The sequence below is a fragment of the Narcine bancroftii genome, chromosome 4 (assembly GCF_036971445.1).
Source record: "Narcine bancroftii isolate sNarBan1 chromosome 4, sNarBan1.hap1, whole genome shotgun sequence".
NCBI classification, from domain to species: domain Eukaryota; kingdom Metazoa; phylum Chordata; class Chondrichthyes; order Torpediniformes; family Narcinidae; genus Narcine; species Narcine bancroftii.
This window is the reverse complement of record NC_091472.1, coordinates 24,204,552-24,219,225: the sequence shown is the minus strand read 5'-3', so window position 1 is coordinate 24,219,225 and position 14,674 is coordinate 24,204,552. Positions and strand designations below refer to the sequence as shown.

At 40.0% G+C, this 14,674-nt stretch overlaps 1 protein-coding gene across 5 annotated transcripts in view; it reads left to right on the top strand.

Annotated features, from left to right (window-relative positions):
• The window catches only part of ltbp1 (latent transforming growth factor beta binding protein 1), a 408,702-nt gene that overhangs the window by 60,775 nt on the left and 333,253 nt on the right, over window positions 1-14,674 (top strand). For all 5 annotated transcript variants that reach the window (XM_069930946.1, XM_069930944.1, XM_069930945.1 and 2 more), the window contains exon 3: window positions 12,105-12,265. In XM_069930946.1, coding sequence (XP_069787047.1) covers window positions 12,105-12,265 — 161 coding nt within the window. The remainder of the gene's footprint in view (window positions 1-12,104; window positions 12,266-14,674) is intronic.

Genomic DNA, 14,674 nt, shown 5'->3' with positions numbered 1-14,674 from the left:
ACTGGGGCTGAGTGGGAGAATGGATCAGCTCATGATGGAATGGTGGACTTTAATTAATGGGCTCAATGGCCTATATCTTATGGGATATGGGAAGAATACAATTGGATTAACAGTAGATGAGTGTAAGTTGATGGTCTGCACAGATGTGATGAGACGAAGGGCCTCTTTCTGTGATGGATATGCAGAATTCCCACGGCTAGTATGGTGCAAGGTAAAGGCTGCAGTCTCTGCTCGAGAATGGCAGCATATCCCCTGGAAGATGGGTAAGATTTGCCCCATTAATATGTCAAATGTTTGACGATGATCTCATTGCAGGAGGATTGAGTCCTAAAACCTGCACTCAAATATCTTCAGTTCAAGTAATGAGGGGGAGAACTCTGTGAAACCTGCTGTACTGCTGTGGCAGCACATCACAGGATTCATGACTCTTATCGTCAGTAAAGGTATTAATCCAAGGACAGTTGAGCTTGCACGAATCCAGTGGTATTTTAATTAAAAGCAAAACCCTGCAGATGCTGGAATTCTGAAGTAAGAGCACAAAATGCTGGAAATACTGGTTCAAGGTTCCTTTTATTGTCACATCATAAGACATTAAAAAAGCATGATATCAGAATTACATGAATAGATTATAAGAGGAGGAGTCACGTGATGGAGTAGTGGCCGGACGGAGAACTCCAGCCCTCTCCAGAAAAGTCGGGAAAAACAAGAGAAAATACAAAGGCACAGAAATACAAGTTAAAGAAAAGTGAGTATAAAGGTGGAAAGAAGATGGAGACAAAAGGAGAAAAATCAAAATCAACGGAAAGAAGAGAGGAAGAGAAGACAACGGAGGAAAAAGGTGAAGGCCTTACCTGTCCGAAGAGGCCCGCTGTGGAGAGAGGAGCCCGCATCCTCAGGTCGGTAGAAAAAGAACTACAACAATGGCTCGCAGAGCCGAGTAAAAGTGCGCAACCGCGCATGAAAAAAAACACACCGACGGGAGGGGGGACCAGCTGTGGAGTCGATCTCCACAGCCGGCAACGACAGCTGCAGAACACCTGCAGCAAGAAGAGACCACAGAAGACAATGGAAACAAGAAAGAAGAGAAGGAAAGGGCAACAAAGAAACAACAGATGGCCAACCCAGAGGAAGAAGAAGAGGAAGAATACAGTGAAATAGATGAAGGGAAAGGCAAGGTAAAGGATATACTTTCTCTTGTTAGAGGATACATGGAGTCATTTAAAGAATGGCAAACACAGGAATTCAATGATTTAAGAAGAAGAATAAACAACACAGAAGAGAAAGTGAATAAAATAGATATGACCTTAACAGAAATGGGGAAGAAAATGGACAAGATGGAAGAACGGGCAGTAGCAGCAGAAATGGAGGTAGAAGACTTAAAAAAGAAATTGGAGGAATCTAATAAAAAAACTAAAGAGACACAAGAACTACTAGCTCAGAAAATAGATATAATGGAAAATTATAACAGAAGAAATAACATAAAGATAGTGGGCCTTAAGGAAGATGAAGAAGGCAAGAATATGAGGGAGTTTATAAAAGAGTGGATCCCTAAGACCCTAGGATGTCCAGAACTACAGCAAGAAATGGAAATAGAAAGGGCACATAGAGCATTGGCCTCTAAACCACAACCACAACAAAAACCAAGATCTATTGTAGTAAAATTCCTAAGATATACTACAAGAGAAAAGGTACTGGAGAAGACAATGGAAAAAGTAAGAGAGGGCAACAAACCACTGGAATATAAAGGGCAAAAAATCTTCATTTATCCAGATATAAGTTTTGAACTCCTAAAGAAGAGAAAAGAGTTCAATACAGCAAAGGCGATTTTATGGAAGAAAGGGTATAAATTTATACTGAAGCATCCTGCGGTATTGAAAATATTTATTCCAGGACAACAAAACAGACTATTCTCGGATCCAGAAGAAGCACGAAAATTTGCAGAACAATTACAAAAATAGACTGAGGGATGAAGACGGGTAATGAGAGTAAAAATGATCACGAATGATATGTATGTGGGTAAAGACAAAAATAGACTGAGGGATGAAGACGGGTAATGAGAGTAAAAATGACCACGATTGATATGTATGCGGGTAAAGAGGTATAAGAGTGAATAGAGACAATGTGCATACGTGAATGTATCTGTAATTAGAGGAAAATATAGATAGTATAGACAAGAATTAATAAGGGAAGGTAATGGAATAGAGAGAATAAGGAGGGAATTAAAAGAGTGACCTTTGTGACATATGAAAAGTGAAATCTTTTCTGGGGGGGGGGCTGGGTGGGGGAAAATAGTGGTCACTGCAAAATCAGTTGACGCTTGCGAGTGGATTCGCAAATCCAAATGGAGAGGGGAGATGTGGTTGTCCGACAAGGGATAAAGGACAACTCAGGAGGGGAAGGGGAGATTGGGGATAAAGAAGATAGAAATAGGAGAATAAGGAAAATGTTGGATGTTGTAGGAATGTTGTCTTGTAAAGAGTTGAAAATAAGAAAACAGAAATGGAAAAGGAGGAAAGGTAATGATGGAAAAACGGAAAGAGAAGATAAACAAAATATAAAATGGCTACGCTGAACTATATGACTTTAAATATTAATGGAATACATAACCAAATTAAAAGGAAGAAACTACTAAATTTACTGAAAAAGGAAAAAATAGATATAGCATTTATCCAAGAAACACACTTAACTGAATTGGAGCACAAGAAATTAAAGAGAGATTGGGTAGGACATGTAACAGCAGCATCGTATAATTCAAAAGCAAGAGGAGTGGCTATATTAATTAGCAAAAATGTGCCATTTAAAATAGAAGAGGAAATAATAGATCCAGCAGGGAGATCTGTTATGATAAAATGTCAGATATATTCGGAGCATTGGAATCTACTTAATATATATTCACCTAACGAAGAAGATCAAAAGTTTATGCAAGATATCTTTTTGAAGGTAGCTAATACGCAAGGGAACATACTAATAGGAGGGGATTTCAACCTGAATTTGGATCCAAATATGGATAAAACGGGGAAAAAAATTAACAGGAAGAACAAAGTAACCAAATTTATAATTAAATCAATGCAAGAAATGAAACTTGTGGACATATGGAGGAAACAAAACCCAAAAGAAAAGGAATACTCATACTACTCGACTAGACATAAAACATACTCAAGAATAGACCTATTTTTGTTATCAGCTAGTATGCAGGATAGAGTAAGAAAAACAGAATATAAAGCGAGAATTCTATCGGACCATTCACCCTTAATACTGACAGTAAAGCTAGAGGACATCCCCCCAAGAATGTATAGATGGAGATTAAACCCCATGTTACTTAAAAGACAGGATTTTAGAGAATTTATTGAAAAACAATTAAAAATGTATTTTGAAGTAAATACGGAATCAGTGGAAGATAAGTTTATACTATGGGACGCAATGAAAGCATTCATTAGAGGGCAAATAATAAGTTATGTAACCAAGATGAAGAAGGACTACAATCAGGAAACAGAGCAGTTGGAAAGGGAAATAGTAAACATAGAAAAAAAATTAGCAATGAAGGAAGATACAACTAAAAGAAGAGAATTGGCGGATAAAAAAATGAAATATGAAACATTACAAACATATAAGGTGGAGAAGAATATAAAGAAGACAAAACAGAAATATTATGAACTAAGTGAAAAAACACACAAAATCTTAGCATGGCAGCTTAAGACAGAGCAAACTAAGAAAATGGTATTGGCAACAAGGAAAAAAGACAAACAAATTACATATAATCCGAAAGAAATTAAGGAAAACTTCAGAGAATTCTATGAACAATTATACCGAACTGAAAACGAAGGGAAAGAAGGGAAAATAGATGAATTTTTGACTAAAATTGAACTACCAAAACTACAAATAGAGGAACAAAATAAATTAACAGAACCATTTGGAACAGTAGAAATACAAGAGATAATAAAAAAATTACCAAATAATAAGACACCAGGAGAGGATGGACTCCCAATAGAATTCTACAAAACATTTAAAGACCTATTAATACCGCCCCTCCTGGATGTAATCAACCAGATTGATGAGACACAAAACTTACCAGATTCATGTAAAACAGCAATAATTACAGTGATACTAAAACAAGGGAAAGATCCACTCTCACCAGCGTCATATAGACCAATATCTTAGCTAAACACAGATTATAAGATAATAGCTAAACTATTATCAAACAGATTAGCAGAACAGGTACCGAAAATGGTAAATTTAGACCAAACTGGATTTATCAAAAAAAGGCGCACAACAGACAATATTTGTAAATTTATTAACTTAATTCATGCAGTAGAAGGAAATAAAGCACCTGCAGTAGCAGTTGCTTTAGACGCAGAGAAGGCCTTCGACAGAGTAGAATGGAATTATTTGTTCAAAGTATTGCAAAAATTCAGTTTACCGGAGAAGTATATTAATTGGATTAAAGCATTATATAAGGGACCGTTAGCGAAAGTGACAGTAAATGGACATGTATCAAAGCAATTTAACTTAAGCAGGTCAACGCGGCAGGGATGCCCACTATCACCGTTATTGTTTGCACTAGCTATAGAACCACTAGCAGAATTGATAAGAATAGATAAAAATATAAAAGGAATAAAAATAAAAGACAGGGAATATAAAATCAGTCTATTTGCGGATGATGTGATAGTGTACTTAACAGAACCAGAACTATCAATAAAAGAATTATATAAGAAATTGAAGGAATATGGAGAAGTGTCGGGATACAAGATAAACGTAAATAAAAGTGAAGCAATGCCTATGAATAACGCGGATTTCACAAAATTTAAGAAGGAATCCCCATTCAGATGGCAAATGCAGGCAATAAGATACCTAGGTGTACAAATAAACAAAAATCTAGGCCAATTATATAAACTCAATTACAATCCACTAATGAAAAAATTACAGGACGATTTAGAGCATTGGAAAGAGCTACCACTAACACTGATAGGAAGGATAAACTGTATTAAAATGAACATTTTTCCAAGGATACTATACTTATTTCAGGCATTGCCAATACAACTGACAGAAAAATTCTTCAAAGAGTTAAAGAAAATAATAAGGAAATTTTTATGGAGAGGGGGGAAACCGAGGATAGCACTAGATAAATTAACAGAATGGTATAAACAAGGAGGCTTACAATTGCCAAACTTCAAAAATTATTATAGAGCCGCACAATTAAGATACCTATCAGATTTTTATCAAACAAGGGAAAAACCAGACTGGATGAGATTAGAATTAGATAGAATAGGGGAAAAGATACCTGAACACATATTATATAAATGGGACGAAAAATTGGTACAACATAGAACTTCTCCAGTATTACACCATCTCCTCAATATTTGGAAAAAGATTCATGTAGAAAGAAATAAAACAAATGATCAATTACCAAAACTAATATTGACGCAAAATAAGCTACTCCCTTTTACAATAGACAACCTTTCCTTTAGAAAATGGGAAAAAAAAGGGATTAAAAGAATAGAAAATTGTTTTTCAGGAAGTAGATTCTTATCCTTTGAACAAATGAGAGATAAGTACAATATAACTGGAGATACAGCGCTGGCATATTACCAACTGAGATCCTACTTGAAAGATAAATTAGGAAGCAATTTGAGTTTACCAGAGGGAAGTAACCTTGAATATGTGATTACAGATACAATGTTAATCAAAAGATTTATAACAAATATGTATATTAAACTGCAAGAAGAGGAGAATAAGGAAACAAATGGTAAAACTAAACAAAAATGGGAACAAGATTTAAATATAAAGATAAAAAAGGAAACATGGGAGAAATTATGTTCTGGAACGATGAGAAATACAATAAATACGAGGCTACGTATGATACAATATAATTGATTACACAGACTATACATTACACCGCAAAAGTTAAATAAATGGGACCCAACAGTATCTGATAGATGTTTTCGATGTAAAAAAGAAAGGGGAACAACAATTCATGTAATCTGGACATGTGAGAGAGTAGAAAAATTTTGGGATGATCTCAATCAGATATTAAATAAAATAACAGAAAACAATATACCAAAGAATCCAGAGATCTTTCTCCTAAGTAACATAAAAAATAAAGAATTTGGAATTGACTTGGAGGATGCACAAAAAAGATTTGTTAAGATAGTATTATGTCAACCTGGAAATTGGAAGTTAATTTGAAAATACAACAATGGTATATAGAAATGAATAAATGTATTCCATTAGAAAAAATAACATATAGTTTAAGAAATAATATTGAAATATTCGAACAAGTATGGGAGCCTTACATTAAATACAATAGCGAAAACCTACCGGGAACAAACATTACCTAAGTTGATGGAAGGAGAAGAGAAGAAAAGAATGGACTCAGTAGAATTTCTGGTGTATTTTTGTTGAATGACAACATTATCTGACTGGCTTAATGCAACCTAGATTGTATACCTAAAATGGATGAGAGGGGGGGTGGCTTGGGAGGAGGGAGGGGGGGGGAGAAAAAGTCACTGTATATGTGTGAAAAAGAAAAAGTGTATATCATGGCTAACGTGATTTATGGTGTGAAAAAAAAAAATAGATTATAAGAGCAGGGACGTGATGTTGATACTCGACAAGGCACTGGTGAGACCTCACTTGGAGTTCTGTGAGCAGTTTTGGGCTCCTCATTGAAGAAAGGATGTGCTGTCGATAGAGAGGATTTAAATGGTGTCACTTGGATGAATCCAGGAATGAAATAGTTGTAACGCGAGGAGCGTTTGACAGCTCCTTGCATGTATTCATTAGAATTTAGGAGAATGAGGGACGATCTCATTGAAACATTTCAAATGTTGGAAGGCATGGACAGAAGAGATGTTGAAAGATTGTTTCTTCTGATGGGAGAGTCTTGGACAAGAGGACACAACTTTGGGATTAAAGATCGTCTGCCTGGAACAGAAACTTGGAGGAATTTCTTCAGCCCGAGGGTGGTAAATCTGTGTAATTTGTTGCCACGGACATTTCTGGGGGGTCAGGTCATTGGGTGTATTCAAGGCTGAGATTGATTCTTGATTAGCCAGGGCATCAAAGGTTATGGGGAGTGGGCTGAATGCGAAAATAAATCAGCTCATGATTAAATGGCAGGGTAAATTTGATGGGCTGAATAGCCTATTTCGGCTCCTATGTCTTGTGGTCTTACGCACATCAATTTTTGTCTGCCATAAGAAGCATGGCCTGGCGCCCTTAACAACAAGAGAAAGAAGCAAAAGAGAGTTGCTTGAGAGCCAGTGAGTTTCTGTGGATTCACCTCTAGTGCTCCCACAGTCCCGGCAGCTGCCAGACTCCGTCCAGGTCAAATGGTATCTGTAGAGGGGGAGAAAAAAGAACCAAGTTTCAGGTCAATGACCTTTCATTGAATCTGGAAACAGTTCAGAATCAAGCAGAGGACTGAGTGGTGGCTTGCGAGTCCTAGGTGTTTCTGGGCTGTATCACTGTACGAATCGGTGACGATGCAGAATTCCCACAGCCAACACTGTGCAAGGGTTGGGGGAAGAAAACCAGAGGATGAGTACAACTTAAAGAGGAGGGTGAGGGAAATTTTTTGCTGGGATACAAACTTGAGGAGCAAAACATGGTGTCTGAAAGAATGCCGGAAATACTCAGCCAGTCAGGTGGCAGCTGTGGAGTCAACAAGGCAAAAGGAGATAGCTTTGTAAGTTGATGATATTTCATCAGAGCTGGCCGGAGGAACAAGTGTGAAAGGCTGGATTTCTGAAACAGTCAAATTCTCGAGGATGCAATATGTCAAGTCCACAAAGATGCCCCGTGCTTCTTGTGCACTTTCTGCATCTTGTTCCTTTACTGGCCTATCTGCCTTTGCCCGTCTATACTGTTCATGTGAATCCCTAATCTATGCAGGAAGAAAAGCAGCTTCCCACTGAGCCCCTGGACATCCCTCAACACTCGATGTTGAAGCAAACCATTTTAATTAATTAGCCACAAGGGAAGCATACAGTGCAGAACAGGTTCTTTTGGCTGATTCATCCATGCCGACCAAGTTGGCAAGCTGAGGTGGTCTCATCTCCCTGCATTTGGTTCATATCCTTCCTATTGATCCAAATGTCTGTCCACATGCCTTTCAAGCATCTTCCCACCATGCATGAGAACTGACTCATTCTGATGGAAGATCGTCAGCCTGAAACTAATGGTGAAGACCTCCTGAGTATTTCCAGCTTTTGATGGGAACTGCATAGCTTATTGCTAACCCATAAAGAATGTGGTGAAAACCAGGTGGGGGGGGGGGTGGTGAAATAAGGCCAGCGGTGCAAGGGAAAGTTCTGGGAATTTGCTCCAGTGGTTTTCTTGTAATGAGAGCTTTTAATGAAAGGATTAATGAGTCATCTAATAGCGAGTGCTAAGGAACAACTTGCTCACTAATGAATGAATAAAGACTGTCTGATCTGCCAGTGTTTCACTGTGGGTTCCCTGTAGAGTGCAACCTTCGTATTCCCTCCCGTTTAATTAGGAAGGGAACTGGCTGGCTTAATCCTTTGAAACAAAAATGTACAGTAGAGGTGTGCAGTTGATCTGAGCAGCTTTCACACACAATGAAGATGTGAATACATTTAATGTTTCCTGTCCAGTTTCCCTAATTTTGCTTTTGGAACCTGCTGGTCAGATGTAGTTTTGGGAATATTGTTCTTTCTGGTGACCTCATTGCTTCTGCTCCGGTGATGCATGGGAAATTTGAATTCACTTGGGATGTATGCAGGCTCTTCACACCACTTCCCATTCATAATGTTATTGCAAAGGAATGCCATGATGTCAGTGCCTCGATGTCAGCATTTTAATTTGAGAGTCCAGCCACCACTTTTTATTCCCAGGCTGTTCTCAGTTCATTTTCTCAGTCTCTGTATAAAATACCAGGCTCCCTTCAAAATGACTCCCTCCTTATTTCCATTCCTTCCAGCCTCAGAGTTCCCTTTGGCCCTTCCTTTCCATATACTGTGTCCTCTTTGCCCGCATGAGGACGTTCCGTACCTCCTTTCTGCCTAACTATTCAATAAGGTCAAGGTTGGTCTTCTACCTCAGAGATATGTTCCTTCAACTAACCTCCAGTCCCTCAAATCCCTTAATATCAAAAAATCTATCCAGCAGCCTTGAATGTGCTCAGCCCCCAATTCTCTGTCCTGAAAGGCCGACACCTTGTTCTGAGACTCATTCCTGGTGTGGACTCCCCAGTTGGGGAAAACAATGCCCCCTCCCCCTCTACCCTTTCAATCCCTGAGAGAACTCTGGAGATATCAGTGATCAATGATTAGACCGGCATGGTTGGCCTGGGGGGTTAGCGCTATGCCTTTACAACGCCAGCAATTGGGACAAGGGTTTGAATCCTGCGCTGTCCGTAAGAAGTTTGTACGTTCTCCCTGTGTCTGCATGGGTTTTCCTTGGGGGCTCCCGTTCCCTCCCACCATTCAAAACGTACGGGGGTTATAGGTTAATTGGGTGCAAATTGGGGAGCACAGACTCATGGGCCGAAATGGCCTGTTACCATGCTGTATCATGGTTTTCAGACTGCAGGCATGCTCCGGCACAATCAAGGAATTTTGCTGATACACGGGCAGTCTAAAAAGGTATGTGCAGGAATTTTGTATCAATTCCTGCACCGCGATTTATCCTGCAGGACCCCTACAACCTTTTGGAGGAAGCCTGCAGTGTAAATCATACCGGAAAAACTCATTGATGGTTATCCACTCTACTGCTCGTCCAACCACCGGAATTAATGCACTCAGGTACTTGCAGTCTAAAAAGGTGCCCAGTGTGAACAGCCACACGGGTAGTAATTATGTTAATTTTTTTCTGCTATTTTCCCGATATTGCAATCTAAAAATCATACATGTCTAAATTTAGAATAACTTTATGCCCCTTAGGTATGAGTGACCTGTACCTGAATTTTGAGTGCTTTTCAATTCCCTAATAGGTTTCCTGTAGGAAACCTGACTCACATCTCCATTCACCAGGTTAACATTGTGGCCCGCAGGAATGACCATAGACACTCCAATAGCTGTTGGTACCACAGGCAGTGGCAGGCTGGATTCTGCGCTCAAGTCTCTGATGGGGCATTTGCCCTTGCATCTCCAATTTCAAGGATAAAGGATGAGAAAGAGAAGGTGAGAGTGAGGGACTGACAGTGAGGGTGGTAGTGAATGAAAGCGACAAAGAATGATGGAGAGCAAGTGGGCTAGAGTGAATGAGAGAAAGAGGGCAAATGAGGGAGTGAGACTGGGCCATTCAAGCTGAATTCCAGATCCCACCCACTGAGGGGGGGGGGGGGGTCTTTCAATGTGTGTCTGGTAGAGGTGCCGCCTCACCACTCCTGCAACTCAAGTTCAGTCCTGACCTGCTTGTGTGGAGTTTGCACATATTCCCTGTAACCTATGCATTACCCTCTGGAGTTCCATTTTTCTCTCACACCTTAAAGGTGTGCAGGATGGTATATTAAATTTGCCACCATGCGGGTTAGTGGTAGACCAGGTTTATTGATGAGAATGTGGGAAGAATATAAAATGGGTTAATGTAGGTTTAATGTCAGGGCGTGGCTGATGGTCAGATCACACTTGGCGATCTGTAGGACCTGCTTCTATGGTGCACCTCTCCATTACTCTGAAAGAACTGTCAGGTTAATGACCCAGGGGATTTTAACTGCTAAAGAGCACGATCACCCCATGCATTCTAACTCCTCTGCCTGGCCCTAATCCTTGCACTGGCTCTCATTCCTCATTTCCGTTCTCCCAAACTGCGGCCGCATCTCCGATTCCCTGATGCAACAACGCGTGTCTTTATCACAACAATGTGATAAAATTGAATTCTTACTGAGGAAAAGAAAAAAAATATGGGCAGGGAGCTCTTGGAAATGGTAGAGGAGATCCATTTGCATCCATTATAATTTTGCTGTAAGTGCCCTGTCCTTAAGTGAATGGGATCCACCGACAGTTTGCTGGTGAAGTTGTGACAGGCAAATGTGGGAGCGAGCGAGTGACTGACACACTGGCACAACTAGTGTGTAGGTGAGTGGTAGAATCTGGTGGGGGGGGCAGGGTGTGGTTGACGGGGGTAGTTCTCCCCACCATCAAGATAATCTACATGGAATGCTGCCATCAGAGAGCAGCAGCAATCATCAAGGATCCACAACACCCAGGGCATGCTCTGTCCCCACTGCTATCATCAGGAAAGACGTATCGGTGCCATGGGACTAATGCCAGCAGGTTGAGGAACAATTGTTAACTCCTCCACCATCAGACTCCTAAACAACAGACTCAGTCAGAGACTCACTTTGCACATTATTTATTAATGAATTTTTATTTTCTGTACTACACAGTCAGTTTTTACATTTCTTCCTTTGTTTACATGTATCTCTTCTGTGTACACTTCTTTTCTTGAGTACAGTTATTTTTTTTGCTTCACTCATACGTAGAAATTCTGCCTGGCCTGCGGGAAGAATTTCAGAGTTCATATTTATTGTCAGAGTAAATGCAAGACAACCCTGAGATTCTTTTTTTTAACAGCAGGCCAGGCAGAATTTCTGCTTATCGGTAGTGCAAAAAAAACCTACTCAAATCTCAGGGTTGTATTTGATGTCATGTATTTACTCTGACAATAAATCTGAACTTTGGAGTTTGGGGAGAATAAATCAATGGGTTTATGTAGCAATGGTAGTTATGGACTTGGTTGCCTCAACTTTAGTGATACAGGCTCCATCCTGGACCCCCCACCCCCAGTGTCCTCTTTCACTGTCCTCTTGCACAGGTTAATGGCCACAATAAATTGCTTCCAGTGTGTAGGTGTTGGGAAATCTGGGAGAGTAAAATGTAGGATTAATGTAACAATGTTCTTGATGGTCAACATGTTTCTGTGCTCCAGTTAAGGTCGTGTTTCTACATTTGGGCAGGGAAATGTGTAAGCCAATGGTTTTGACAAAGGAATTTTCTCTCTTCCTCATGAAGCCATATGAATGACCTTTCCACTTACCAGTTGTGGATTTTTTTTTTAACTAGTGTGGTTGCTCTTTCCCCTTGCAGTTTGATGCCCGTGTTGTCAATAATATCTCAACTTGTTGCTCTCTTCCTCTGCAGTTTAATGCCGTTGCCGTCACAGTCACTGACGGTGCTGGTGCAGCGTGGCCAGTCTCAGCAGTTCACCTTCAAACCCAAGTATTACGGTCAGAAGTTTTATCCTGGAGCACCCGCCGCTGAAAGTTCCCTTCCCCAAACTTCATCTGGATCCACTTACCAAGGTTAGTTTTACTGTCAGATGTTTTTGAGACTGCAAATATAGGGGGTTAGGCTAAGACAAGGTTATAAGACAAGGTTAAATATAGGGGGTTAGGCTAAGACAAGGTCTTGGAAGGATTTGATTAAATTTCGATGGGGATCTTCTCTCTCACAAGAGTTCAATGCACTACTCTCAATCATCATAGCACACAAGAATATTATTCGTTGCTCGTTCAAAGCCTGGCATCCCATCGTGAATTTGCGGTGGTCCGTGGTTTGTCTGTGTTTATCATTGTGTCCCAAAAGCTTGAGTTGTCCTGGCATCTGGAGTCAGTTACAAATAAAATGCTGCTCCTTCTGCCTTCTAAACAAAATAATCAAGGTTGCAGGTTCCTTTTATTGTCACATAATAGTACATTAAAAACTTAACATACATGATTTTACCTGCCATAGGACAGGCAAAGAATCACCACTAGTATTGACTGGCACCTCTTAAGAGAAAGAGAAGCAAAAGAGAATTACCAAGTGTCTGTGGATTCACCTTCAGCGCCTCTGCAGCCACACAGGCATTTAAAAAAAAATCTGTAGACACCATGGATGAAATAAAAACACACACAATGCTGGTGAAATCAAGCATTGTGTGTGTTTTACTATGTCCTTAGTGTCAGCCGTGGCAGGCACCAAGACGGCTGACTTGGCAATGCGGTGCCTGCCACATTGACTACCGCCAGTGGGCTGATAGCGCCTCCAACCGTGCATCTTGGTGCCTCACAGTTCGGCGGGCTGCACCTCCTTTGAAGAAGACCGCGGAGCCCACCTCACTGACAAAAGAGGAAAAACCCAACACCCAACCCCAACTGTTAGGTCTGCTTTGTTCATGAATGAGTGAGACAAACACCAGACTGAGTCGAAATCAGGGTTCTTTGTTCTTTATTACCGGATTGTAACACTTGCGACTAACAATGTTAGTCGGAGAATGCATTCTGCCGTTATCAGCAAATTGGTGATTTTTTATACCCTTGGATACATGCTTAGAACATCATCATATCATTACTTGTCCAATGACTAAAACTGTTGCTATCCTTTCCCTGCTAGCTTCCTGCCTCTCAATCCATCAATGTCTCTCTTATCTTGTAAGTACAAGGATGCATTCACATCTTGTTACAGCCCTGTACAGGGTAACTCCTTACACATTCCCATCTCATGATGTTTTACCTTACACAACCCACCAATTTTCCCTTGCAACCGCTGCAAACGTGCCTGCCTGTCCCGCATCGGACTTGTCAGTCACCAACGAGCCTGCAGCAGACGTGGACATACCCCTCCATAAATCTTCGTCCGCGAAGCCAAGCCAAAGAAAGAGTGTCAGCCGTACATGGTCAAAGTGGGTGATTTGGGCCTGCATTGTGAATTTTGGGTTAAAGTGACAGCAACCAACCATTCCTGAAAAGTTGACTGCCTTAAACTTCCAATGGATGCTCCGTGACCTGCTGAGTTTCTCCAGCACTTTTGTGTCTTGCAGCGACAAAACCATCCATATCTTTAACTCAATGGTTTGTGGTGCTGTTTTAACCCTTTTCCAATTTTGCTGTGTACCCCTGGTTCTGTTTAATCTTTGTTTGAGTTGGATAGAGACATTGCTCTTATCAAAGGTGGTGTTTAATTGACCCCAGTGTGTGAACTGATCCTTTGTGCAATCCAGGAAATTATTTTTCTCTTTTTCTATATCTTGTATAATTACATTTATATTTATTTTTCAGTGGGAGGGGAGGGTAAGGGTGGGGTAAAACCATCATGTAATCATTGGAATTTAAATTTAATTAATATTTTATTGATGTAAAAGTTTATTAATTATAGGTATGGAAACATTTTTAAAAAGTATTCTTAAAAAAAGGTGGTGTTTAAATGAAAACTTGACTTCACCACTTACAAAGGCAATTGAGCAGCTAAACACTGATAATGCTTCGCTGTTTGATTAAAACACGTTTTCTTTCAATATTGAAGTGCACCTAATTACAACAGCGTGATTGAAATGATGATCACATTTGATTTAAACGTGTTCCTACCCGGAGATTTACATGACTGCCTCTGGTGACAATTCTGCAGTCAGTCCGGAGTTTCCTGTCAGACCAAGTGACCACATAATACATTTTTAATATATTATGTGACAATAAAATGAACCTTGAAGTATATTACTGTAAGTGACTAGTATTGATTTTATAATGAAGATTCAAACTTCCCCCGTTCTTTGCAGTTGTTTGGAAAATTTGAAGCCATTGATACTGTTCCTGTTTCCTCTGCTCTTGAATTAATCTGTTTGCTTGATTTACTGAAGCAAATCGGCTTTGTTGCTACACAATAATTTGCTTTGGACAGCTTGTTTTAAGTCATATTCTCCACGTGACCTCCAGTTTATTAGCAGATCAGAGGCT